Here is a 15193-nt window from a genome sequence, read left to right as displayed (position 1 = left end):
GGTTAACCGAATATATTGCCACGATTTTGCCGCGTTAACTTACTTAAAAGTACATGCCCAAATACGGTTAGGAGATTAGGAAAGTGGTCGTCCTAGGACACGCCAACTTCCTCGGGAAACTATTATTCGTGTAATAATACTACTACTACAAAGCACGACCACTCGCGCACAACGCCATCGCGTGGTTGAACAATTTCCTAAATCAAACAACCAAAGTTGTTCTTCCGAAACCATAAATTCACTGCGAGACAAATCCTCAAAACAGGTCGGAACCTCCAATAAGTACGCTATTACAAGGCAAATTTCCAATGATATTCAAGTCATAAAAAATGAACGAAAGCAGACATTTCAAAATCAATGAAAGAACGATCCATTGTGTGTTTTTCCGTGTGAATTCAGAATTCAGTGAACTCGATTTCAGAAGTTGAAGCAGGATGTAAAGAATACTTGGTTCTCTTGGTTCCTCACGGGATGTCGCATCACCTCTACAATAGTCTGCATGAACTCTACCTACCTATTTTGTAGTTAATTTGTGAACCATTCGTTACAGATTTGGATTTTTGCAATTAAATTTGTAACGTTTGATGGACATAGACAATACCTTAGGCGAATAAAAACAGTTATTTGTTCATGAACTTGGAATGGAAAAACAATACATTATCAACAATAACAATACATCTCTACATGTGTCCATCTTACCATTATCAGGTGTCTTTCCTGCACATGTAAAAACTACTAATTGGCTAAATTCTATGAAAAATTAAAGGTGTTAAGGAATTATTTGATGAAAAATGGATGCAAAATAAGTTTTGCGCATCGCTCATGGTTACTGCATTTATACATCCATAGCGATTTTAAATTAATCTAAAGGTGTCCGTCTTTACCTTCTTTCATCTATGCGATCGTAGTCAGAACCGCATCATTTGAATTCGCTTGTTGAATGAATAAAAAAAAAAGGCTCTAGAATAGTATTTCCCCCACCAAAATACAGCTTCATAGTGGTAGAAAAACATCTCAGTAACCAGGAATACAGTGACGTCCACAAAACAAAAGCCCCGATTCGTCCAATCGTCATAGTTACGCGTCCGTTACTAATTAGCTTAATGTGCGTGTATCCATTTTATGTTACCTCATTCGTTACACGTGTTCGTTGTCGTTACTATCACCGTACACCGCTTAAAGTTAGCCAAAAACCAATCCGATCCTCCGATCCGAATTATTGCAGAAAATGAAGCGCGAGTTTTGGATGAACTCCCGGTCCGGCAGCAGTAACGGTACGCGTGCCAATAGCAATAACAGCAACAACAACCACAGTACCGGAAGCAGCAAGATCGTTGGTCCAACTGAGGGTCAATCTGCTATCGCAACTCGCGGAGGTAAGAGTGCTTCCGAAACGCAGGTGTGAAGAGAGAACGAGAGAGACGCGATCTAGAGCGATGTATGCGATCCTTTACAGATCGATTAGAACTTATTTGAATGAGATGAATGAGTGCGTGAGCATCTATATTGTTCCTGTCCTCAACACACCTAGCATTAGGCTAAAAAAAAGGTGAACCTAGGCAATTTAAATCCTCTCTGTTTAAAAGGATAAACTTTTTAAAACCACAAATTTATGAACCCAAAAGACTAGAGAGACAGAGAGCGAGACAGAGCGATAGAGAGAGAACGAATGAAAAGAAGTCAATCAACCCACGTGTCAGCATTGCGGAACGTATGGTTTAGCGCATTTTTTAGAACCTAAGAATTCTGGTTACGAGAAATGGATGTATGTTGTGTACCGGTTTCTCGTAATACAACCTGTGTCCCGTTTTACCCGTGCTGTAGGACAAATTAAACATTTAAAAAACAGAAAAAACAACATAAAACGAATTTCCATGGATGCAAAAACAGAATATCACAACATTTGTGTTATATTAAGGTTAATAGTTCCTTTTGTTCCTTTGTGAAGGATTTATTTTACGCCGCCATATACATCCGGCTTTTGGTTCTTGGGTACCGATGTGTAATAGTCCTAATTAATGGTTAAACTTAACATAATCGAATTATTTACAAATTGATTACCGTTTACTGCATCTCTAAGTTCTAGTTCTTTTTCTTCTGCTTCTTGTCCACCACCAAACCCTGCGCCACTTGGTACTCGTGAACTAGCTTTTCCTGTGCCTCCGGCATACACGGCGAGTATCGGCTGTACTCCATACTAAACTCACCCTTACCCTGCGTGCTGGACCGTAGCTCACCCGCGTATCCAAACATATCGTTCAACGGCACCTCGGCGTACACCGTAAACCATCCCTCGGCACCTTCCGTACCCGTAATGATACCGTGGCGCTTGTTTAGCTGTCCAATCACCGTACCCTGGAACTCTTCCGGTGCCGTCACTTCCACCATCATGATCGGTTCCAGTATTTGCCAGCTACCATTTTCGAACACACTCTTAATCGCACCCTGGGCAGCCAGCATGAACGCCAGCTCGCTGGAATCAACAATATGATGAGCACCGTCCTGCAGGCGGAACTTAATGCCCGACAGCTTGTGACCGGATAGAAGACCCTTTTCCGCCATCTGTTTAAATCCCTTCTCTATTCCTGGGATAAACTGTTTCGGCACGTTCGTACCCATCGTTTCGTCCACAAACTCAATCACGGTGTTTTGATGCGGTGGCAACGGTTCCAAAATGCCCGACACCCGCGCGTACTGTCCCTGACCACCCGATTGCTTCTTGTGCAGATAGTCAAACTCGCACGGTCCGATAAGCGTTTCACGGAACGCTACCTTCGGTTTGCCGAGCGTTACCGGACAGTTGTACTCCCGCTCCATGCGCTGGGCGTAAATTTCGAGATGCAGCTCGCCCATACCGGACACGAGCGTTTCCTTCACGTCCGGATCGTACTCGAAGTGGAAGGTTGGATCCTCTTTGGTGAAGCGGGCGATGGCTTTTGCAAAATTGTCCCGATCCTTCGAGTTGTTCGGTTTGATGGCCATCGATACGACCGGATCGGGCACAAAGATCGATTCCATCGACAGTTCCAGCTTTGGGTTCGTTACGAACGTATCGCCGGATGCACAGTCGACCCCAAACAGGGCGAAAATGTCACCGGCGTACACCTCGTTAACGTCCTCCATCTGGTTGGAGTGCAGTCGGACCAGACGAGCCAGGCGAATCTTTTTGCCTGATCGAGTGTTGAAGATGTTATCTCCCTTGCGCAGTACGCCCTGATAGCAGCGAAGGTACGTCAGCTGACCGAAACGACCCGCTTCCAGCTTGAAGGCTAACCCAACGAACGGATCCTTTCCATCGCGGGCCGGGTTCAGTAGCACCTTCTGCGGCTCTTCGTCCTTCTTCTCGATCAGAGCCACATTCTCGACCTCACCCGGATGGGGCAGATAGTCCAGCACCGCATCCAGCAGCGGTTGGACACCTTTGTTCTTGAGCGCCGTACCAACCAGCACCGGTGTAAAGGCACGCTTTAGCGTAGATCGTCGTATCGCTCCCATTATGTCTTCGACCGTTGCCTCACGCTCCTCCAAAAACAGTTCGCCAATCTTTTCATCCACATTTGACAGATGCTCAATCAGTTCCTGCCGCCGTTCGACACACTCCGTTCGCATATCGGCCGGAATTTCATCCTCCCGAATTTTCAATCCAAACGGTTCCTCGAAGTAAAGTGCACGCTGCTTCACCAGATCAATCACACCTTTGCAATTGTTTTCCACCCCAATCGGTAGCTGCACAAACGCTGCATTGTGGTTCAATTTCGAACGCATCTGTCCCAGCACACGGTACGGATTGGCGCCCGATCGGTCAAGCTTGTTAATGAACGCCAAACACGGCACATTATATCGCTTCATCTGTCGATTCACCGTCAACGTTTGGCTCTGTACACCGCCAACACTGCACAGCACCAGTACGGCACCATCCAGCACACGCAATGCACGCTCAACTTCCACCGTAAAATCGACATGCCCGGGTGTATCGATGATGTTAATGTTATGTTCCTTCCAGAGCGTGTACGTAGCGGCCGATTGAATCGTAATACCGCGCTGCCGTTCCAGCTCCATCGAGTCCATCGTTGCGCCCACATTGTCCTTTCCCTTCACCTCGTGCATTTCCTTGATCCGACCGGTGTAGAACAGAATGCGCTCGGTAAGGGTCGTTTTGCCACTGTCGATGTGTGCCGAGATGCCGATGTTTCGGATCCTTTCCAGCTGTTTGTGTTCCGCAAACGTTGCATGGCTGGAGTACGATTTCACGTTCTGTCGATATGGATATAGGGTAAATTATGTAATGGAAAGAACCGCCCGCCCCGTGTGTGGGGTAGGAAAACACTTGTATGAGGGTTCTTTTTTCTATTACCTCCAGAAACGATTTTGCGGTAGCTAGTGTGCAGCGCGATCGTATCAAATTGCTGATAGTCATGCTGGGCAGGCTGAAGAAGGTCTTGGGCTACGGGAGGGTAAAGAACTACCGAAAACTGCGCTCGTTTTACGCAATTTGGGTTAATACCGGCACTGCAAGCAAAGACGGACAAGACAAAACAACAAACCGCATGTGACAAAACGTCAGCGCAACCGTCAAATGTACAGGGTGCCCTTGATAGGCCAAGAGGAATATAGGTATTATATATAAAAGGGGATAAAAGGGATATTTCTAAATCTAAAATTCGTTTTGAAACTTAATTTTCGGAATGCAAAGCAAAAGTAACTAAGCGCAGCACGTGCCACCAAGGATACACAGTATGTTGTTGGTGTGGAAAAAATCTGGAATCTTTTACCGGAATTTATATTCAGATTTCAGTCATATTTCTTATTAATTGTTAGAACCATTCTTGACCACACTAAAATCACTCTGTTTATGCTTGGCGACCTGACATACGCTTTGTATACTTTTAGTCGTATCGAGATGATATTGTAGTATTAATGTAATATTTTCCCCCCCATTCACTACTCAAATGTCAAATTCCATGCCAGAACCCAGCCTATGATACAACCTCTCCATAACATTGGCCTATTTCATCCACGATAAAAACAACACAGCAAGTGGTTTCCTCGTTTTATAGCGTACACAGAGTGTTGCACAACGAAACCGGTCGTCCTGTGTATCCTTTGATCGGTTAAGCTAAAAAGTGATCAGTTTTCGTGTATTATTCCTTTCATTACTCTGCTCAGTGAATGCGAGCAAGTCTAGTGAGGTTTGCAAAGATGGTAGTCAAACATAAGGTGACCGGTTACGAGGAGTTCACAAAGCTGGCCGAAAGCTTGGAAAGCAGCGGAGAACCGGTGCACATCCTGTTTACCGGCAGCAAGGATGAGAACGGTGATAGCTGGTGTCCCTACTGCGTGAAGGGTAAGAAGTAGGAGCTTTGTTGGGTCCTCCGGCCACTAGACAACATTCATTTGCACGATGATAAGATTAATCATCCACTGATGAATGAGTCCCAGAGGAATCGATGCACCACTCACTCTCCCCCTTGTCGATGTGTTATTAATGGTGATGATGATGGTCCCCATCACTCTTATCAATGTTGTATCTTTTCGATACTCATTTTTCAACAGCCGCACCCGTCGTCACCAAAGCTTTGGACACTGCACCGGAGAAGAGCCATTTCATCACGGTTGAAATCGAACGTCCATTGTGAGTATGGCAAATGTGATGTCATTGGGAGGGGATGACACAGCATAATTTGAACACTCCCATTCTAGCTGGAAAGATCTGAACTGCCCTTATCGCAAGGACCCTCGGACACATCTGGTGTTCCTTCCCACGCTGCTACGATGGCGTTCACCCCAGCGCTTGGACGGGTCTCAGTGTGCCAACGCTGAGCTGGTCGAAATGTTGTTCCAAGATGAAGATTAAACAACAGCTCTGCATGTGTGCTACCCGGTGATGAATTCCGGATGAGGAAGGTTTTATTTTTATGCCTTTGTTTTTAGCGCCATATCCGCAAGCGCTCTCATTTACAATTTCGATACTTATTGTATATCAATACACGTTATATTGGTGTTTCATGACACCATTTAACTAATAAATAAAACAGAATGAAGTACGTAAGTCATCGTATGCGCTAATGGTAATGTTTTTCGAAGCAGCAATCGAGGATCAAAAAAAAAAATAATACGACAGCCACTAACCAGCCTAGAAGTTACTCTTGTACTTCTTCACCTCGATCATTATCACATGAATGTTCACCAGCTGTGCACGGGCATTTGGCGTTAGAAGCTTGTAGAACTTGTGATAGTACTGGACAAGCTGAGCCAGCGCAAGCTGCAACAGCTGTGACCCCGTCAACAACGATGGAAATGAAAGAAACACCTCGCGATTAAGTTCTTCTAACGATTTTTTCCAGTTGGCACTAAAATTAGCCACCAACTGCAGAGACCGGCGCTCCTGACGCTTCAGTTCCTCCGTCTGCTCCTTGTCCCGCATCTGCTCGCAGTCCTTCACAAACTGTATAATACCACCAAGATGTGGGGCCAGTATTTCCTCCACATATTCCGCACTCCGTGTACTTAGCAGTTCGCGGAACGCTTCCGCTTCCTTCGAGTTGTCTCGGGTCCGCTCCATCAGTACACCCAGCACTAGATCGTAGTTATTGATCAGATAGATCAACTGCTCTTTGCGCGTCGTAAAGATGGCGGCCATCCGTAGCATAAAACATTTCACCTCTTCCTGTAGCTCCAGCAGCATGTGGCTGACCAGCTCGTTCGGGAAATTTTCCGTTATGCCGACAATTGCGGCTGAGAATTCGGCATAGCGGCGAGTAATCTAGAAGGCGAAGGGAATTCGATTAGCAACAACACCCCTAGCAATCGATTGGAATTTTGATTCAACGTACGTAATGTGGTCCAGTTTCTTTGGGAAACTTGGTCGGATCACAGTCCTGAATACTTTGAATGTTCATTCGAAACACTTGCTCGAACCGGGGCCAAATTACCGCGTGCAAGTTGTCCCAATACCTGTGCAGGTGAAGAATAAAGATGTTACTTAGTGATGGATAGTGAGCTCGAGAGCTACCCGGGAGGCTTCACCTCAATGAACTGAGCACTCTGAGTGCGCTCTTCTGCTTCGTCCTAGCTCCAAACTCTTCACAAAAAGAAGCTCCGCACTTTTCTCAAATTCAAAGTATGTTTCATTAGTAGGAAAAAAATCGGCATCTACATCGCCCTTTTTAGTTTACTCGGCTTCGCCCTCACGAGATAGTTCTTGGGAATATTTGAGCTTTTCGCCCTCACGAGGTAGCTCTTCGCCCTCAGTGAGCGCGGAGCTACCGGGAAGCCTCACAACTCTCATGTTAATGAGTCTCCCTTTCCCTTCTCCCTTTTAAAAAGAGCTGCTTTACACAACACTAGCGTTAGTAGCTTGAATTGAAATCTTTTACTAGGTTTAACCCGAACAACACTTACTTATCCAAGGCCGGCACGCATCGTTTGTGGCACATCAGCTGATATCGGAAGCAGAGCTGAATGCACAGGAACAGTGCTATCGTGTCGTAACAATCCTGAACGTATGTTTCCAAATTTTTCTACGAATAGTTAAGAAAAAACATGTATCAAATAATCTCCTCGCTAAAAAAATTCGCGTTATACTTACAATCAATAATGCGGTCGTTTTGCCCATAATTTGATTAAACAGTTCCTGCGCCTGTGGACCACGCACGATGAAAAAGTCCGTCACGAACAAATACTCCCGGCATGCGTTATCGACCAGCGCGTACTGCTCCGACCGGAACAGTGCTTCGTACGCGTACCGGAACTTTTGCTGTGCGTGCGGCACAATGATCGGTGCTTCCAGCTGTTGGTTAAGTACTTCACCCCGGTCTCCGATCGAAAAGACCGTGCTTTTGTTCTTCAGCGAGCTCGTTTTCGAGAAGATACTCTTCGGTACGGAATCGTCTAGCCCCATCAGATCATCCTTCGACACCGCTTCCTCAAACTTGAGCGATCCCAACCGTGTGGAGTAGCTCTTGAAGTAGCTGTAGTAAATCTTGCTCATCGTGTCCACATACTCGTTGCAAATTTCCTGCGCCACAGTACGCTCGTTCGAGAGGATAAACTCAAAGAAAAACTTGTACTTTAGCATCGCATTCTGCGGTATCTGATAGTTGGCCATCGGCTTGCGGAACTTGTAGATCTGCTCCATCAGATACAGGCGCAGCTTGCTCATGGCTTTGATTTTCAGCTTCTGCAGCACATCACTCACGTCTTGCGACGATTTGCTTTCCTTAAAGTTCAACTCCTTCATCAGATTCAGCTTGTGGTTCAGCTCGTTCAAATGACCCACGAACTCTTTCTCCGTCACCGGACTGTCCATGATGCAGGCAACCATCTCTTCCGGCACGGCCATATCTTCGATAAACTGCGAAATCTGCGCCCGGATCGATTGCCGGTTCGTCAGCTGCACCGACATCGAAACGGACTTTTTCTGCAGTGAAGTAATCTCGGTGCTGATGTTGTTCAGCGCATCCTGTATGTCCATCAGCATCGATTCCATACGCTCCAGGATGTTCGATGTGTTGCCAATCTGGTTGTGCAGGTTGGCAATGTTTTGACTTTCCTTGATGTAATCATCGATCGATCGGTTCTCCACCTCCTTAAATTCTTTCTCGATCTGGGCCGAATATTGGCGCAAATCGGTACCCGTCTTCAGGATCTCTTGCACCTCATCGTCCTCGATTTGTTCGCCAATAATTGCCGCATCCGCCATGATTCACGTCCGACCCGCTGAGCTGACGAAAACAAATATGCTAAAAAATTTATCTTTTGTTGATTGTGTGTTGTTTTGTGAGCAAAAGTGCTATAATCATCACCTGACAGCTCGGGCCACGTTTCAAGGTATATACAGGCGCGGTACACAATAACAGGGTGATTCAAAAGGTAAATAAAATGAAAACTTTGGCCGCTGTCAGTGCGATTCATGGCACGTGTAATTTTGTTTACGTGCAATACGGTGCAAAAGTTAGCTAAAACTGGGTCAATCGGCATATTCTCAGCTCCGCGAGTGCATAAACATTCCCGTACGAGTAAAATCATGACCGAGGAAAGTGCAAAACCGGGGTCGTTGAAAACGATACGGGAAGGCAGTGCGGAAATATTGGTTGCGGAACACGTATTCTATAACCCGGTGCAGGAATTCAATCGTGATCTTAGCATCTGCGTCCTGACAACCTTCTCGAGAATATATCAGCGGGAAAAGGATGAAGAACGCCGACGGAAGAATGCGTCGGAACCTGACGCTGGATCGGCGAGTGCGACGCTGGAGGCAGGAGTAAAACATGAGGTACGAGTGAACAAAGTTACATCCAGATAGGGAGAACTTCTAGGGACTGGGTAGTAGTGATTGGCGCTACGGAGCGCACCCACGGATCCGACCCAATGGTTCCGGAGTCGGTGCCGTTCCCGCATCTACATTCCCTCGACCTTGTCATTGACATTGAAACGGTTCCACTTATTGCTGGTTTCAGGACGGATTACGCATCCTGGAGGCGTTATCTGCGACGGGCCTGCGAAGCATACGGTACGCGAAGGAAATACCAGGCGTTAAGGAAGTCATTGCAAACGATCTATCCAAATCCGCTGTTGAATCGATCGAGCAGAATGTGAAGCACAATCAAATGGAGTATCTGATCAAACCCAGCTTTAACGATGCGATGTAAGTTATTGACCCTTCCAATATAAACATTTCTTTTACTAGCAATTTTTGCCTTAAACGCTTAAAATTAACCTACACTTAAGCGCGACTGTAACAGTTCGGATAACATACAGGATCTTGAAACATGCCAGCAAAACAAAAATCAACAAACAGATTACATATATCTGATGATCTGATCTGATAACTGGCTGAATTTGATAAAAAAAGACATTTCATTTGGTACAGTTTCCGACGATCTACAGGATTTAACGAACTGCCAGAAGGATGCAGGATTGTTTGGAAAACGCGATTGTGAACTACAAATATAAGATTGATATATTGTATAGCCGACAAGCTTAAGCAGCATATTTGAAAAATCGTAAAGTGAACTTAGCTAGATTCTGGCGATATGCTCGTAAAATAACTTCTTCTATCACGTTTAACATCAACAATGCAATTTTCTTATTAAAAACTATTATTTTTCTTTGAAGGACGCTTATGTATATGTCAACCAAGCCGGACCAACACTTCACGGCGATCGATCTCGATCCGTACGGCCATCCGACACGCTTTCTCGATGGTGCCGTACAAAGCATTGCCGAAGGTGGTTTGCTTCTTATCACCGCCACCGATATGGCCGTTTTGGCCGGGAATTCGCCGGAAGCGTGCTATGTCAAATACGGATCAGTACCGCTCAAAACCAAAGCCTGTCACGAGATGGCGCTGCGGATACTGCTACGCTGCATCGAAACGACAGCTACCCGATACGGACGGTACATGAAGCCGTTGTTGAGCATATCGGCCGATTTCTACATCCGCGTGTTTGTCCGCATTTACACCGGCCGCTACCAGTGCAAAAAGAGTAGCAGCAAACAGTCGATGGTATTCCAGTGCACGGGCTGTGAAGCGCTTACACTGCAACCGTTGGGCGTACTGAAACCGAATCCGACCGGAGCGAATCCACAACAGATTAAGTTCGGCATTCCCACAGGGCCGTTCGTTGGAAGTCGCTGTGAGCATTGTAATCATCAGCACCATATGGGTGGTCCAATTTGGTCCGCACCGCTGCACGATGAGGAATTCCTTGAGGAACTTCTGGATACCGTAGAACAGGAAGATTCGAAGCGATTGACGACAATCAGACGGATTTACGGTACGTTGGCAGTTATCCGAGAGGAGCTGCATGATGTACCACTTTATTATGCTCTGGACCGTATGTGTGGCATACTGAAGCTAGAATCGATCGGTATGCTATCCTTGAGGTCGGCGTTGTTGCACGCCGGTTATCGTGTGTCCTATTCACACGCCAGCCGAACCTCAATTAAAACCGACGCCCCAATTAGTGTGCTTTGGGATATTCTTCGCTGCTGGCATCGGTTACATCCGGTTAAGGCGGAACGATTCCTGGAAGGTGTACCGTTGACGGCCATTCTAAGCAAGCAGCCATCCCAAGAGTACAACATCGAGGCAATACATCCGGATGCGAATCCACCCAGTCGGAAGGAATCGCTTAGCCGTTTCCCGGAGAATCCTACCGCACACTGGGGTCCTGGTACGCGGGCGACACAAATGTGCGTTAAACTAGGTCATATACAGTATCAACCAGTCTGACAAATTAATCCTCTCTCCATTTTAGGGTCAGCGATAATAAAATGCTCAAAAGTGTACAGAACCAGAACAGACGGAAGCAAAAGCGGGCACCAAAAAACGAGCCGGCGGATCAGGAGAACGATGTCAAGGCCGAAAGCGAATCACCGGACAGGAAGGTTCCGAAAACTATTACTACGGACTGCTAAGGCAAGCAGACTCGTTACTATGGGCATGTCGCGTGCGTCGGTATGGTAATGTAGTACACAAGCCTGACTACTGCTTGGATGGGGAATGCAAATCGATTTAACACCCAGCCAAACTTCCTCCTGCATGCCTATACACTGTGTCAAAAAAATTTCCGTACAGCAAGGACAGGCAGAATTTTTAGATCGAATTGAGTATTTGAATTACACCACACTCTCACCAACCTGTCCAATATTATGACCATCTGCGAAAACCGTCCAGTTTCATATGTGTATACAGTGTCAGGCTGTCCACAAGTTTGGGGTTGTCAAAGTTAGAGTTTAGTTTAATTTCCTGTAGGATAATGTGTTTGCGAATTTTGATGAACTTAATTTTGCAGGCTCTAAAGGGAGGACTATCCAGGATTTTTATCTTTTTTTAAACCACTGAATCCATGAAATCTGGAAACAATGTTAAAATATTTTAAATTTTTTTCAAATGATTCTTTTCTTTGACCTATACTGTCCGGGAATGTTTTTGACACAGTGTACATTTCACGTCAGTGTTTACGTATTGTTATCGTAGCAGGCGCTGAGTGATGTAGCGAAAACTCTGCACACCCAGTAGCTTACCGACAGCGGGAAAGTAAATTTCTTTATTTTTTGGAAAGTAATAAATCTTGAGAGAGCTCGTTACAAGTTTCCCCGTTCTATTTTATTTGAATTTCGAGGGTTTATTTAATTTCGGAGTGCCTCACAATATAATGGTGCAAAAGCAACCAGAAACACCGATTAAGCGAGAACGAAACGAGGAACACATTCCCTGCATTGATGGGGAAGGAGTATACCGTAAAACATTGCCTACGCCGCCGGAACCACATCCCTCGAAACGGTGGTCCGATTCGCTACCACCCAACGAGCGTGTGTTTTACCATCAAACGCTGAGTTCGGCACGGCGTGCTGCACACTTTGTCAATCATGGGTAAAATTGAGAACTTTTTTCACGAAAACCACAATTTTAACATTACTCGGCTTGATTTTTCCACCAGTAACATCCCGGTAGATTCATTAGATATTAAACTAGCTGCCCAGTACAACCATTCGGATGATTTGTTCCTTGGCAAGAATGATGTCGTTCTGCAGGACGAAACATTGGGCAAAAGTACTTTTCGAAGACTTAGAAACACACGGGATTTGATTCCGGAGAAGATTATCCCGCTCAAACATCCACTGCTCATCGGAGGATTACGCGAAAAGGCATCACCGAACAGTGTGAAGCTGATGAACACTGGACCCCATACACCGCTAACGAACCCCGGCTATTCGCGTCAGTCGGGAGATGGAAATTTCTTCAATTATTAAAATTCGTTTCTCGGAAAATAAAAACTTCCAACTGTATCTTGTAGTAGTTATTATTCTGCTTTATTTGATCTTTACACTGGCCGCCATATACTTGTCGCCACCCTCCGGAGAGGACCAAATATGCCCGGCTGCCAAAAGCTACACAATACAGATATAAACAGGTATATAGAACATGAAAGCGTTTTTTATTGTTGTGTGGAAACTCTAATGCCATTGTCGTCTCTAAAATCATTGGCGAGTTTCTTTTCACTCTGCGCTAATTGAAAAAAAGAACTAACCCTAATCATGTTAGCATAATCCCAAATCTGGCCGTTACACCTTAACCACTTAGCACGTGTGTGTCCTTCCTAAATTACAATGCAATTGTTTTGTATATGGTTTTAAGTTATAAACAGTGTGTGTGTGTGTGGGAAAAGGCAATAAAACACACTAGTGACTAAACTCTACCTTAATAGTTTTATAATAAGGGATTTTGTTCATATAAATCTCCCTTAATAGTACGTACTATTAAGGCAGATTTTGTCAATTGGATCGTGGAAAAATGTACAACTACAGCCAAATCGTAACATGCCAGTAGAAGGGAAATTCAATTCAAAATGTTTAATATGCTCATGTTCTCTTTGTTGTAAGTATGCAAAACGGGACAACCGCATTGGTTGATAGAAATTTATAGGTAAAAAAGTATAGATATAATCGCAGTTCCGTTTCCTCGGGCGGCAAAAGACCACGACATGGATCAACTTACCAGTTTCCACCGTAAATACGACCAACGCCTCCTTCTTGCTGCTACTATTTCTGATAACGTTTGTATGTCGCTATAAAGTTAGCAATAAAGCAGGTTCATCTGGTAACCGCCCAAGGGAAGTGAACAAAAGTGTAGAAAAAATGCGCACTGTGTTTCTGTTTCTGAATCTTTCGTCAAAATGTTTTGCCTTTTCTCTTCCTCTATTCTCCTACTACTCTTGTAAATTTGTATTTTGTGGATTATTTTTTAAATCCATCTATCCCTCAAAAATAATGAGTTCATCGGCAATTAATGTGCCACGGGGAAAAAGCTTATTTTCCCCACTTATATGAAGCGACTATCTAACGCGATCGTGTAACTCTTTGAAAATTTCCGCGAAACTCATTTCAATCCGCGCGATGGATGCGCGTTTTGCTCTTATCGTACGCAAAAAATAAAGGGTTTTAATCATTCGGCACCGTATTCTAAAATCGTAGTACGTCGTTCTCTACCATTTTTACTTAATTAACTTACTGCGCGTTTGTGTTCTGATGGTGTGATGGAATCGCTTTCCAGTTACACTATTTACTGCCGCAGTGTAGTATAACACGGTTGATGTCCTTTGAACAGGTCGACGATCGGAAGATGGTATGTATACGCCCCGTTAGTAGTTGGTTGTGTTGATTGTTGCGAATGGTTGTTTTCGGTAGAGAAATCTGGAAAAACATAAAACTGCATACTGTTTGGAATGGTTCTCCATTGTTCTATTGGTAGTGTTGTGCTCCGTTGATCATCGGAGCTTCCTGCTCGCTTTCAGCAGGAAATACAGTCAAGGGACACATACGAAGAACATACAGGTAAAATGCAAATGATAGGATGCGGAAAACCCATTTTAGCGAATCGAGCAAGTTGTTATGAAATCCTGGAACATGGATATAGAGAGAATCAGCAAAACTAGTTATGAAATCGCTTGATATGGATTGATATGGATTTGATCGCAATTGATATGGAAAATGAATTTTGGCAGGTAATTGAAATGATGGGTTTAATTAGCCGGTAGAATAGTTGAAATATGTAAACAAGCTTCTTATTTAAATTTTTCATATAGTTAACAAATAGTTAGTTTAACATATAGTCAAGTCTTCAACCGTTTAATATATGTCCAGCATTTAAACTGCCTGTCAAATTTCATATTCGATATCAATTGCACGCGCTGCTATTTTATTTTTTTTCGACTGACTCGGTTACGTGTTTCTATATCCCAATGGTCTAGTATTTTATATTCGTTTGCGCTATTCTCTAAGGTGGGCACGCCGCATCACCTTATCATTAGTGTTTCCCTGAAATACTCCTTAATGAAGAGAAAATCGATACGATAAGCCTTTCCTCCAGCAGGGGGGGGGGAACCGCAAATCCAGGATGTAGCTGCATGTTTTAACGGCTCGTTGAAAAGTAAGATCAATTCATCACCACCCTGCTTCTGCTTGCTCCCCACATACTCCGCGTCTCTATCTGCCATATATTGGACAGTGTGTAACGTCGCTAGATGGGACGAACCGAAGAAAACACAAAGCAGCATAACTTCGTCTTAGCTTAGCGACCTTCTGTAAGTCACACCGGCCATCTAATGGCTTACTAGACTTGCTGATATTGCGTAGATGGTGGTCAGTCCTCATTAAGGAGGAACGGTCCGGATGAGATTTAAACACC

At 44.6% G+C, this 15193-nt stretch overlaps 6 protein-coding genes across 7 annotated transcripts in view; 3 read left to right on the top strand and 3 right to left on the bottom strand.

Moving 5' to 3' along the window:
• LOC126565319 (GILT-like protein 1) overlaps window positions 1-15193 on the bottom strand; it is a 390535-nt gene that overhangs the window by 302223 nt on the left and 73119 nt on the right. The gene's annotated exons all lie outside the window — the stretch shown is intronic.
• LOC126564177 (elongation factor G, mitochondrial) lies at window positions 2083-4417 on the bottom strand. The gene is made up of 2 exons (XM_050221136.1): window positions 4355-4417; window positions 2083-4254 (listed from the first exon to the last, which is right to left on the bottom strand). The coding sequence occupies exons 1-2, from the start codon at window positions 4415-4417 to the stop codon at window positions 2083-2085; spliced, it is 2235 nt and encodes a 744-aa protein (XP_050077093.1).
• On the top strand, window positions 5138-5858 carry LOC126565591 (thioredoxin domain-containing protein 17). The gene is made up of 3 exons (XM_050222782.1): window positions 5138-5344; window positions 5554-5632; window positions 5701-5858. Exons 1-3 carry the CDS (start codon window positions 5170-5172, stop codon window positions 5852-5854), a joined length of 408 nt encoding a protein of 135 aa, XP_050078739.1. The 5' UTR covers window positions 5138-5169; the 3' UTR covers window positions 5855-5858.
• LOC126564274 (vacuolar protein sorting-associated protein 52 homolog) lies at window positions 6134-8703 on the bottom strand. The gene is made up of 4 exons (XM_050221275.1): window positions 7589-8703; window positions 7402-7520; window positions 6834-6954; window positions 6134-6763 (listed from the first exon to the last, which is right to left on the bottom strand). Exons 1-4 carry the CDS (start codon window positions 8699-8701, stop codon window positions 6134-6136), a joined length of 1983 nt encoding a protein of 660 aa, XP_050077232.1. The 5' UTR covers window positions 8702-8703.
• Window positions 8912-11439, top strand: LOC126565844 (probable tRNA (guanine(26)-N(2))-dimethyltransferase). Its single transcript, XM_050223054.1, has 4 exons — window positions 8912-9274; window positions 9459-9646; window positions 10117-11196; window positions 11262-11439. The coding sequence occupies exons 1-4, from the start codon at window positions 8912-8914 to the stop codon at window positions 11419-11421; spliced, it is 1791 nt and encodes a 596-aa protein (XP_050079011.1). The 3' UTR covers window positions 11422-11439.
• LOC126565906 (cilia- and flagella-associated protein 276) lies at window positions 12162-12762 on the top strand. The gene is made up of 2 exons (XM_050223115.1): window positions 12162-12379; window positions 12447-12762. Exons 1-2 carry the CDS (start codon window positions 12162-12164, stop codon window positions 12757-12759), a joined length of 531 nt encoding a protein of 176 aa, XP_050079072.1. The 3' UTR covers window positions 12760-12762.

This window comes from Anopheles maculipalpis, chromosome 3RL (assembly GCF_943734695.1).
Source record: "Anopheles maculipalpis chromosome 3RL, idAnoMacuDA_375_x, whole genome shotgun sequence".
Lineage (NCBI taxonomy): Eukaryota > Metazoa > Arthropoda > Insecta > Diptera > Culicidae > Anopheles > Anopheles maculipalpis.
Note: the sequence above shows the minus strand (reverse complement) of the source record. Positions and strands in the feature narration are given on the sequence as shown.